Source organism: Dreissena polymorpha, chromosome 2, assembly GCF_020536995.1.
Source record: "Dreissena polymorpha isolate Duluth1 chromosome 2, UMN_Dpol_1.0, whole genome shotgun sequence".
Taxonomy (NCBI): Eukaryota; Metazoa; Mollusca; class Bivalvia; order Myida; family Dreissenidae; genus Dreissena; species Dreissena polymorpha.
The window spans coordinates 11,518,144-11,530,638 of record NC_068356.1 but is presented as its reverse complement, the minus strand read 5'-3'; the positions used below and the strand labels follow the sequence as shown (position 1 = coordinate 11,530,638).

General features: G+C 35.0%; 1 protein-coding gene across 1 annotated transcript in view; it reads left to right on the top strand.

The window, feature by feature from the left end:
• The window catches only part of LOC127865832 (prominin-1-A-like), a 127,378-nt gene that overhangs the window by 103,337 nt on the left and 11,546 nt on the right, over nucleotides 1–12,495 (top strand). The window contains exons 16-20 of the mRNA XM_052405860.1: nucleotides 954–1,100; nucleotides 1,982–2,068; nucleotides 10,349–10,435; nucleotides 10,977–11,039; nucleotides 11,885–11,965. Coding sequence (XP_052261820.1) covers nucleotides 954–1,100; nucleotides 1,982–2,068; nucleotides 10,349–10,435; nucleotides 10,977–11,039; nucleotides 11,885–11,965 — 465 coding nt within the window. The remainder of the gene's footprint in view (nucleotides 1–953; nucleotides 1,101–1,981; nucleotides 2,069–10,348; nucleotides 10,436–10,976; nucleotides 11,040–11,884; nucleotides 11,966–12,495) is intronic.

Here is a 12,495-nt window from a genome sequence, read left to right as displayed (position 1 = left end):
TAGTCTTGTTCTACAATACTTCCATAGAAAGCAATAAGTGACCCCAATCATAAAAATAACATTCTTGAATGCCTGATAAAATCCCTAATTTGCCAATGAAAAGCCACTAAGGTGTTAACAATGACACTGGTACATGTTTGATTCTTGATAATATGGTGCAATAAAGACATAAGCGATAGTAAGATTTAGCCAAACAGAGATTAGATAGCAAGTTTTAAAGTACATTTATAGATATAGATATTGATATAGTGTATCCACAAATATTGGTACAAACAGCCCAAAAGCGGGACTGTCTCTCTGACATCAAGACGTATGGCATGTATGCAGTTGTAGTATACACTCTAACTACAATATAATGCGGACGACAGTGTCCGATATTAAAATAGAGTAATAAATCAATCTGGGCATTGCCATATTTGAATTTCAAGAAAACACTTTACACAAAAATGAAAGTTTGGAGAAACAACAGGAACCAATAGATCTACCTACCCTCGATATATCGGATTCCACGTATTGGATAATGGCGCGCCTTATATTTGATTTGCAGTGTAATAATTGCAGGCAGATGTTACCATTAAATGGTTGTGCAGAAAAGGTGCACACTGTTTAAGTTCCACCTTCTTTCAATTGATCAAAAGAATGGATTGTTTGTACATACATGTAACAACTAAACTGTTAAACTGACAGTAGACAAGTGCCCAAGGTACCATCTGCACTAGACTAATTCAGATAAGTGAAATCATACAAATGAAACTGTATATAGAATTTTAAGTTGCTTTTATTTAACTTAAATAGATTTAGTTTCCAAAGATATGTTCAAAATATCAAGCTTTGTGTAAATAGAGCAAATTAACCCATAGTCCCATATGAAACTACTGCACCAGTCTTCCCCAACCACTTTACATACTTTTGTTTGGAGCTTAGTCACATTTGGTATCATATATTTATTTCAGGATATAATTGCTAAAGTTGAGAATATGACGGTCCCTGATAATAAGGTTCCTAACATCACACTGCTCTCCCCTGATCTGAAGTCACAGCTGGAAACATTCAAAAACGCTTCATTAGGGGATCTGAACTTCACAGATTATGAGTCACAGGTACTTGAAAGGAGTTGTTAAAGTCATTAATATTGTATACCTTTATTTCAGCAGGGTCCATGCCTTTAAGAACAGTTTTGTATCTTGCCTGAAGATGACATTAGTTCAAAGTACTAATATTTGGAAACACTGTACTTTGAACATGTGCATTAATATACGTGGAATTAAATATTGCAACTTCTTAATAAAAATGTCTAGTCGATGTATTTTCTTTGGCACAAAACCCTTCTTGTAAACTTCTTTCAATTTATTTTAAATGATAATTTAAATTCTCATTACTGACGAGCTATTATTAATATGTTAAATGATTGTCATTATGCACAGGTTCAAACAATATGTTTCCACAAAAATAAATTAAGACAAACAGTAAACTGCAATGAAATGATAATATAAAACAAACTGTATCAGTATTGAACAAAGTGCTTGGGTTGACCAACCTTAATCCAACCTCAGATGTCCATCATCTGTCTGCATTTTTTTGTACATCCCTTCCCAAAATAAAAGGCCAATTTTGATGAAACTTTACAGGAAACACATATAAAGACTTTGAAAATATTATTGTCTGACACAACTTGCTGGATTAAGAGGCATGTTCATACTTTCTACCTAGCAAATCCCTTTGTAAAATTGTTTTATTTCACCAAAAAATATTGCTCTAAATGCAGAGTATTGGAAGAAAATGTCAATAGTAAACTTCAAAGCTGTTTGAAAAGTCTGTATATCTTACAAATCATTATTATTCTCTTAACTAAGTTGAGTCACCCAGCCTTAGTTTGCTCTTTTTGTTTTACTGTACACAGATGATGGCTGCTTTCAATGTATCAAAGTTATTTAATTATGTATAATTTACATTTTTTTTTATTTGACCTTTTTTGTTTCAGATTAATTCAAAGTTGTTTGGCAATGAAACTGACCTAACATCCATTATTAAACAAATCAGGACTCTTAGTGACAATCAGACACTCCCGGTAAGTTAATTCTGGTTGAGAGTGGTCATTTTTTGTACATCCCTTCTCAAAGTGACAATCAGACACTCACGGTAAGTTTATTCTGGTTGAGAGTGGTCATTTCTATTAGTGGTCTCTTAGAATATTTCAAGATACAATTATGTTTAGTCCCCTACCAGGTTCACTGTCTGTCAGTTTGTATGTATTGTTAATAACTTTTTTTTTCACATCTGTCTTTTATATTTATAATGGCATCATGTGTCATTTAAACAATCCTAAATTATTTTCACTCACTGGTATTTTAAGGTAATTATTTCACTGCTACTATGGTATGACTACTTATTATCTCCTGCCCTTGGCGGAGGGTTATAGATTTTGCCTTAAATTGTCTCTTCGCCGTGAACACTTTTGTTGCTGAAGCCATATCTCGTAACTGCTTGGGCCAATTTTATTGCAACCTGGTATGAGGATATAACTATATAGATATGAGGATTATGCACCTAAAATGCAATTGCAATCCATTTGCAAATAATGGAGTTATGGCCCTTGTTAACTGAAAATAAGCACACTTTTGTGTCTAGATCCCCATTTTGGAACTGGTTGGGAAGATTTTATTGTCCCGTACCGGTTTCACCGGAGGGGACTTACGGTTTTCGCTCTGTGTGTCTGTCTGTCTGTGAGTCTGTCACACTTTTCTGGATCCTGCGATAACTTTACAAGTTCTTAATATTTTTTCATGAAACTTGAAACATGGATAGATGGCAATATGGACATTATGCACATCATTTTTTTGTTGTTACTACATCAAAAATTCTGGATGCTATGGCAACAAATAGACTAGAAATACTGCTGAAAATGGTGGTTTTCTGGATCCTGCGATAACTTTAAAAGTTCTTCATATTTTTTCATGAAACTTGACACATGGATAGATGGCAATATGGACATTATGCACATCATTTCATTTTGTTCCTATGTCAAAAATTGTGGTTGCTATGGCAACAAATAAAAAAATAAAAAAATTCTGACAATGGTGGAGCCAGTAGGGGATATATATTGCTTGGCAATAGTCTTGTTACAATTTATAATTAGTTTTTTTATATTTTAAAGGCTAATGCACGTAAAATTTGCATTGGAACCGTTTGTCATTAGTAAAGATATGGCTTTTTAAAACTTGGAAACACCTTTTTTATATAGGAATTTGCCTGTCTTGAACTGTATCTCAATTACATATGAACCATAGCCACGAAACTTCCACAATTGTTCTATATCATTTGGGGCTGTGTCACATTCAAGATTCGTAACCCTACAAGCAAGGTCAAGGTCACACCTTGAGATCAAAGATTAAAAATTTGATTCTCTATTTTTAGCTCATCTATTTTTTGAAAAAAAATTATGAGCTATTGTCATCACCTTCGTTTCGGTTAAGTTTTGCGTTTAGGTACACTTTTCTCATAAAGTATCAATGCTATTGCATTCAAACTTGATACACTTACTTACACTGCAACTCCGATATATAGCGGTTGGTGGTGTCCAAAGCTCGCGAGCGCGATGTATGCGGCGCGCGATTTAACTCGAGAAATGTCTAACTCAATTGTATTGCGGTTAACTTGTCAAATTTCCCCAATGTTTTTATTTTATATACAGCGCTGCTACATATTTGTTTTGTAATAATTGCAAACCAATTATACAATAAACGTTTTCATTACTACATAAGTATCTGTGTATTTATCATAAAAACCAACATGTAAATTAGGTTTTTTATTTTCATGTACGATCCCTCGCGAATCAGCTAAAATGAAAAATTCTTGCCGTAAAAAACGTATAAAATACATTGTACATAGATTCGAATTTACCCTTAGCGTAACGGTAATGATACCGTGTGTTTGAATTACATTTTATTAAGAGGAAATGTCAATGCCACATAATTCACGAGATACCCCGGTACTTTTGTTGAAATTTACAACGAAACTTTTAATGGAAATTAAATTATCGCAATGTTGTACCGGCTACGAAGTTTTTATTTACAAATAAATACACCCACGCCAATTTTAGCGCGCTTTTTTATCAGGACAAAGAAATTCATGACCATTACCGAAATTTAACGATTTATATACCTGGTCCAGTAAACTGCCATTATTACCTTTGCAATGACACTAATTGGATATTTCCTAAGTGTTAAACAACCCCAGCCTTGTGTAAACAACATTGTCACTAATCGACTGTTTTTTACGCTTCACTGCGTGCCATAGTAAGTCGCGAAATATGGGGTGTTGATACTAGCTAGAACCGGTTTTTTGCTTAAGTTAGCGAATTCTCAGATTTAAATATGTCATTTAGTGATCATGCTCGTCAGATTTTTGGGAGCCATAGCCAAAGTGCAATATATTGGACAGCGCGATATAACGGTTCGCGATATATCGGCGTTGCAGTGTACTATCATGAGGGGACTGGGCAGGCAAAGTTAGATAATGCTGGCTTGCATTTTGACAGAATTATGTGCCCTTTTTATACTTTTTGGTTAAGTTTTGTGTTTAGGTGCATTTTATTCCTTAAGTATCGAATCTATTGCTTTCATACTTGCAACACTTACTAACTATCATAAGGGGACTGTGCATGCAAAGTTATGTAACTCTGACTGGAATTTTGACAGAATTATGTGCCCTTTTTATACTTAGAAAATTGAAAATTTGGTTAAGTTTTGTGTTTAGGTCGACTTTTTTCCTTAAGTATCAAAGCCATTGCTTTCATACTTGCAACACTAACTTACTATCGTAAGGGGACTGTGCAGGCAAAGTTATGTAACTCTGACTGGCATTTTGACAGAATTATGTGCCCTTTTTATACATAGAAAATTGAAAATTTGGTTAAGTTTTGTGTTAAGGTCCACTTTTTTCCTAAAGTATCAAAGCCATTGCTTTCATACTTGCAACACTTACTAACTAGCGTAAGGAGACTGTGCAGGCAAAGTTATGTAACTCTGACTGGCATTTTGATGGAATAATGGGCCCTTTATGCTTGAAAATTTGGTTAAGTTTTGTGTTTTGGGCCACTTTACCCCGAAAGTATCATAGATATTGCTTTCATACTTGGAACACTCGCAAACTATCATAAGGGGACAGTAAAGGACACGTTGCATAACTCTGGTTGTCATTTTTACCGAATTATGGCCCTTTTTTTACTTAGTAACTTTGAATATATGGTTTCATTTTGTGTTTAGATTCACTTTACTTCTAAAGTATCAAGGCTATTGCTTTTAAACTTAAATTACTTTCATGCTATCATGAGGGTACTGTACCTGGCAAGTTGAATTTTACCTTGACCTTTGAATGACCTTGACTCTCAAGGTCAAATGATTAAATTTTGCTAAAATTGCCATAACTTCTTTATTTATGATTAGATTCGATTGATACTTTGAGAAAACAACTCTTACCTGACATACCACAATTGACTCCGTCCAAACCATCCCCCACGCCCCCCGAATCCCCCTCCCCCCCAACGAATCCCCCCTCAATCCCCCCATTATTTATTTTTTTATTAAAGATCATCTAATAAATGACCACCACACCCTCACACTTTACCCCCCAGCCCCCCACCCCCACCCCAAAAAAATAATTTTTATGCCCCCGGTAGGGTGGCATATAGCAGTTGAACTGTCCGTCAGTATGTCAGTCAGTCTGTCTGTCAGTCCGAAAAAAACTTTAACATTGGCCTTAGTTTTTCACTTTTTAAGATAGAAACTTGATATTTGGCATGCATGTGTATCTCATGGAGCTGCACATTTTGAGTGGTGAAAGGTCAAGGTCAAGGTCATCCTTCAAGGTCAAATGTCAAATTTATGGTGTCTGTCCTTCCGAAAAATTTAACATTGGCCTTAACTTTTTCAATATTAAAGATAGCAACTTGATATTTGGCATGCATGTGTATCTCATGGAGCTGAACATTTTGAGTGGTGAAAGGTGAAGGTGAAGGTCATCCTTCAAGGTCAAATGCCAAATATATGGCGTCTGTCCGTCCGAAAACTTTAACATTGGCCATAACTTTTTTAATAATGAAGATAGCAACTTGATATTTGGCATGCATGTGTATCTCATAAAGCTGCACATTTTGAGTGGTGTAGGTTCAAGGTCAAGGTCATCCTTCAAGGTCATCCTGCAAGGAAAAAAAATATATAATCAAAGCGGCGTTCTCATGAAGCTGCACATTTTGAGTGGTGGAAGTTCAAGGTCATCCTTCAAGGTCAAAGTCATCCTTCAAGGTCAAAGGTCAAAAAACAAATAAAATTTTTCAAAGCGGCTATAACATGAAGCTGCACATTTTGAGTGGTGGAAGTTCAAGGTCAAGGTCATTCTTCAAGGTCAAGGTCATCCTTCAAGGTCAAAGATCAAAACAAATAATCAAAGCGGCGTTATCATGAAGCTGCATGTTTTGAGTGGTGTAGGGTCAAGGTCAAGGTCACCCTTCAAGGTCAAAGGTCAAAAAAATATAATAAATCAAAGCGGCGTTATCATGAAGCTGCACATTTTGAGTGGTGGAAGGTCAAGGTCATCCTTCAAGGTAAAAAAAAATATATAAAATTTCAAAGCGGCGTTCTCATGAAGCTGCACATTTTGAGTGGTGGAAGGTCAAGGTCAAGGTCATCCTTCAAGGTCAAGGTCATCCTTCAAGGTCAAAGGTAAAAAATTAAATAAAAAAATTGAAAGCAGCGTTCTCATGAAGCTGCACATTTTGAGTGGTGGAAGTTCAAGGTCAAGGTCATTCTTCAAGGTCAAGGTCATCCTTCAAGGTCAAAGGTAAAAAAATAAATAATTTCAAAGCGGCGTTATCATGAAGCTGCACATTTTGAGTGGTGGAAGTTCAAGGTCATCCTTCAAGGTCAAAGGTCAAAAAAATAATATTTCAAAGCGGCCGTCTCTTAAAGCTGCACATTTTGAGTGGTGGAAGTTCAAGGTCATCCTTCAAGGTCAAAGGTAAATAAAAAATAAAAATAATTTCAAAGTGGCGCAATAGGGGGCATTGTGTTTCTGACAAACACATAAACACAAATATTTATTTTTATTATTTTATTTTTGAAATACCGTCCAACCATCCCACCCAAGAATCCCCCCCCCCCCCAAAAATTTTTTTTTTTTGCATTGTTTTGGCATTTTTGGAAGATAATGTAATAAATGACCACACCCCCACACTATACACCCCTCTCCACTCCACCCCTCCATCCTTTGTGATTGAAATTGAGATAGGTCCCTACACCTTTAAAAAGAAAAATAGATGAGCGGTCTGCTACCGCAAGGCGGTGCTCTGGTTAATTTAGTCATAACTTTAAATATCTGTCTACAATTGTTTTTTAACCAGGTTTTTAACCAGGTTTTCCGAAGGAAAAAACTGGTTATTAGATTGGCGAATGCGGGCGGGCTGGCTGGCTGGCTGGCTGGCTGGCTGGCTGGCTGGCTGGCGGGCTGGCGGGCGGGCAGAACAAGCTTGTCCGGGCCATAACTATGTCGTTCATTGTCAGATTTTAAAATCATTTGGCACATTTGTTCACCATCATTGGACGGTGTGTTGCGCGAAATAATTACGTCGATATCTCCAAGGTCAAGGTCACACTTTGAGTTCAAAGGTCAAAAATGGCCATAAATGAGCTTGTCCTGGCCATTACTATGTCATTCATTGTGAGATTTTAAAATCATTTGGCACATTTGTTCACCATCATGGGACGGTGTGTCGCACGAAAGAATCACGTCAATATCTCCAATGTCAAGGTCGCCACGACTAAAAATAGATTTAACAAAAAAAAAAAACTTACAAAGGGGGTTAATTTTGTTTGTTCATTTCAAAAGTTCAGTTTGAGTTTTCTCCCTTTATCACATTTTTTTTCACAATGAAAACCTGGTTTTGTGACAATTTTGTCCCTTGTCTTTATCTAGCTGTGTGTACATGTAAGACTCAAGTCTCAAGGGGCAAGGTCAAGGTCACACACTGAGGTCTAATGTATTTCGATTAAACATGCCTTTTTTGTTATGATCCATCAAGAGATTTTTAAATGTCATGATGTAATTGTTCATTGTTAACAGAGAAGCAAACCATTTGTCAGTAACCGAGTTTGGCCCTTTTGACTGGAAAATAACCTTTTTTAAAGGATTTCTGTGTCTAAAGCTGTATCTCCAATAATATATGTACCGCTACTAAGAGACTTACCACAGTTGTTCTTAATTATCTGGAGATGAGTCAAATGCAAAACCAATAACACTAGAGGCTATGTCAAGATCACACATTAAGGTCAAATATCACACATTTAATGAATTAATCATAAAACATCCATGCATCAAATGATGTGTGTAGTATCTTTCTAGAATTGTTTTTCTTTATTTGGCTGTGTGTCATAGTAAAGACTCCGGTCTTAATGGTCAAGTTCACAAACTGAGGTCAAGTGTTACCTTTTTATGCCCCTTATCGATAGATCAAGGGTATATTGTTTTTGTCCTGTCTGTCTGTCTGTCATTGTGTCCAAAACGTTAACAAGGTCAAAGGTCAAATATCATTGTATTTTACTTTCCTAAAACTTTAACCTTCATCATAACTTTTTAACCAGGTTTTCCAAAGGAAAAAACTGGTTATTATAGTGGCGAATGTCAGCGGGGGGGGGGGGTGGGGGGTGGAACAAGCTTGTCCGGGCCATAACTTTGTCGTTCATTGTGAGATTTTAAAATCATATCAGTTCAGTTTGAGTTGCAAGGAAAAACCCTGTGAACACTGTAGAAGTCTCCTAATCATAATGAGTTATGACTTTTTCTCATGAAGAATGAAAATGGTTTCAGTCAGTTAAACAAGATGGCCTCTAGTGACCAGAGCAGTTTTCATTTTATGTTTATACTGAAATTGTTGTGAACATTTAGAAGTCACGTGTTTTACTCATTCTTCATGAAATTAGCTTATTTTTATTTGTTGAAAAGATGTTGCAGCAGAATTTAAAAATGGTTCTGGTCCATTTAATAGCATGCCTGCTGAGGTTGGGGCAGTATTCCTTACGTTATGGCTTTAGGGAAAACTTGTGGACACACTTGGAGTCACATTTTTGTCAATTCTTTAAAATCAGACAAATAAACAGATGTAGGTATCCAAACAAATAATATGAAAGTAACACAGCTTGTTAAAACTAACTAATAGACATAATTCTTACTTTCTGTTAGTTTTAAAAGGGTCACTAGGTCAAAGGTCAAGGTCACTGTCACACTAAGTGTGTAATCATTTCGGATCAATAACTAGGCAACTGATTCAGTGATTGGCTCACTAGGTCAAAGGTCAAGTTCACTGTCACAATAATTGTGAAAATTGTTTCCATTCAATAACTCGTCAACAAATTGACTGATTGGCTTGATACTTCACATGATCATTTGCCTTGGACATTTGATGACCCCTATTGAAATTAGGGTCACTAGTTCAAAGGTCAATGTCACTGTCACATTAAGTTTCAAGTTGGTTTCTGTTCAATATGTCATCAAAGATTGAGTGATGGGCCTCATACTTTGCAGATGCATTGACCTTGACAGTAGATAATCACCTATTGAAATTTAGGTCAATGATCAAAGTCACTGTGACCAGGCCCTGTTTGGGGGGGGGGGGGGCATCTGTCTCCAACCACGGAGCTCTTGTTTTAATTTAGGATGTAACATTGTTTACCTGTTGTTGCCCTCTAAAAAGATTGTTCAAATTTTATGCTATTGCTAAAAGATTTGCCTTACCTAAGAAATCCAATTTTAAATTAGATTAAAGGGTTTTATGTGAGCATCCCAGTGTCTTGTAAATGGAAACATTATTTTTCTGTTTTAGAAATATGTATGTCTCTCTTATCAGCACATTATTATCAGATATCTGTCAATTTATAATATGATTGCAGGTTTTTTTCCCACTTTTTGGGAAGATAGCCCATGGCTTTGGAATTGGGAATTTTATCGCTATTTTCATGAAATTGGGAAAATAAATTCATTAGCCTTTTTTTTCACACGAAAAGTCTACTGATTAGGGAAATACTAAATTTGATATCACTCTTTATAATCATTCAAATTAAAAGAACAAAATCATATAATACTTTGTTAGATGAAATTGAATTAAAATTGAGATAAAATACGCATATGACACTTCTTTCTAAAAAAAAATTTTTTTTTTTTTTTGGAAATTGGGAATTTTTGCCACATTTTGGGAAAAAAGTATACTTTTTGTGATTGGGAACAAAGCCGAATTTCGGCTATAAAATCGGGCCAAAAAAAACCCTGGATTGTTTGTAAAACTGCACTATTTATATTTTAGGAACCAGACAGAAAAAAATTCAATGAAACGGCTGATGTATTACAAAGTCTGATGACCAATGAAGTAAAAATGTTAGAAGCAGAAAAGGTATTGCATTTGATACTTTAGGATCAAAGATTATTATGAACTTTGATAGATGGTATATATTTTAGTCACTATGTTGGTCCGTTTGTCAGTTTGTTGGTTTATAACATGTTATAAGTTTGTAGAATGAAATAACTCACAACTTCTTGAGCAATTTCACTGACATGTAAAATATGTCATCAGCAGGTAGTGTTGATATGCAAGACACTGTTCATACCCTGTGAATCTGAGTTATTCAACAGAGCTGTTCAAGTGTGCATGGATAGAAATCACATTTGTGACAATACTAAAGTTTTTACAAGTTTGACTTTGTTGGAGTGCATTGATTAAGGTAGGATTGACATCGTCCTAATGTTATTATTTGTCCCCACAGTGTAAGACTCTACGTAAACGTTGGTGTCAGATTGTGTCCTGCTGTTTTAGTGATTTTAAGACATTTTCATATTCTGCTCTTTGCATGCATCTATATATGTTTTACAATGTGCAGTTGGATATAAACTATTAGCTTACTGATAGCATTGTTGATGGAAGTTTTTGTTTGCAGGATCATCTTCAGAAAGCCATGGACCAGATTGAGGCCGACAACAAAGGCGAGAAATCTGTCTCTGTAAGCCTGCTATACCTTGTCTTCTTTACCAGTTCAGTAATGTTCAAACACAGACAAAATATTATACAAAAACATCTGCCCCATAAACTTTCAGTCAAATAATTGTATACCTTGTGATACATAGTATAGGTGGGTGTAACGGATTGCCATTGACGTCTGTCTGTCCGTAGACCAAAAAATTCTGGAGGCGTTCTCCTAAATTTTTAGCATAGACAATTGAATTTTGCAGACCTTGTTCATCATGATATGAAGTTGTTAATGTGCGATTTTTCATCTATGTTGAAAATTACAAAATTTATGTCCCTTTTAAACTAAGACAACAGGTTTTTTATAGAGTTATTGCCCTTTGTTGCTGTTTTTTGTTCTTATATTTTTATATTTATGTACTGATATTTTGTCACACCATATCTAAAAAAAATTCATGAAGTATAAACTTAAAAATTAATATGTTTGTATAATGGGAAGTGCAGTGCATGTAAAACCATAACTCCTGTTTTTATAATTTCAAGTTAGTGCCCAAGTGAATATTCATGCTGAAATATTGTCCAGAGCATATCTTGACTATAATATGAGGTTTCAAGACGAAAATTCATAAGTAGATAAAAAGTAGCACTTTAAGCTGCAAGGCTAATGCCCTCTGACAAAATGGCAATATTTCAGGCATGACAGGGACATTTTGTAGTTGCAATTAAGAGCATTTATTTCTTTGTCATAAAGAGCTTTTATTTAATGCCATTTGTTACTATTTTCTTTCAGAAAATAATACGATGCATTATAACAATTAAACAAAATGTAAAGTAATTTACAGATACACAAGATTTTCATTTTGTTTTTTGTCTTTTCAGAACTCTATTCAGGATTTAATTGAAGGCATTCAAAAATCTCAGGACAATTTCAATTCCAATAAGACGAGCATTGTGTCGGAGGTGGGTATTATCATTTAAAACATAGAATTACATTAGGAATGTTTCCTTAGTGGTAAATTCTAGATAAAGTAGCTTAGTTTCATGTTAATATAATAATATCTTCGTATCAAGTTTGCGATTTCATTTTAAATATCTTCCTGTAAAATTATATGACTTGTTCATATTTTAAATGTAAGTGGATTAATAAATAATGTCATGCCCTAGATTGTTCATGTAAACATGTGTCTATGTACATGTGCATTGTTCATTTTTATCGTTTATGTTTGCATCTAAATGACTATGTCACCGTTATTTAATGCTTTTATTGGATGCTGTGTGGTAGTTAGAGCTAAAAACAGCCGATACCTACCTTTTGCGCTACTTTATTATTTGTAATATCCTTTTTAAATGTCTCATTGTATTAGCGTCTGTTAATATGGCAGCCATTTTGGATAACCAGCAAGTTGATTTCCTGATGCTGACATAAGTGCACTCTGGGTAGTTTACAGTGACTACAGTATTTTTGACAGTTTAGTCATACAAAATAATTT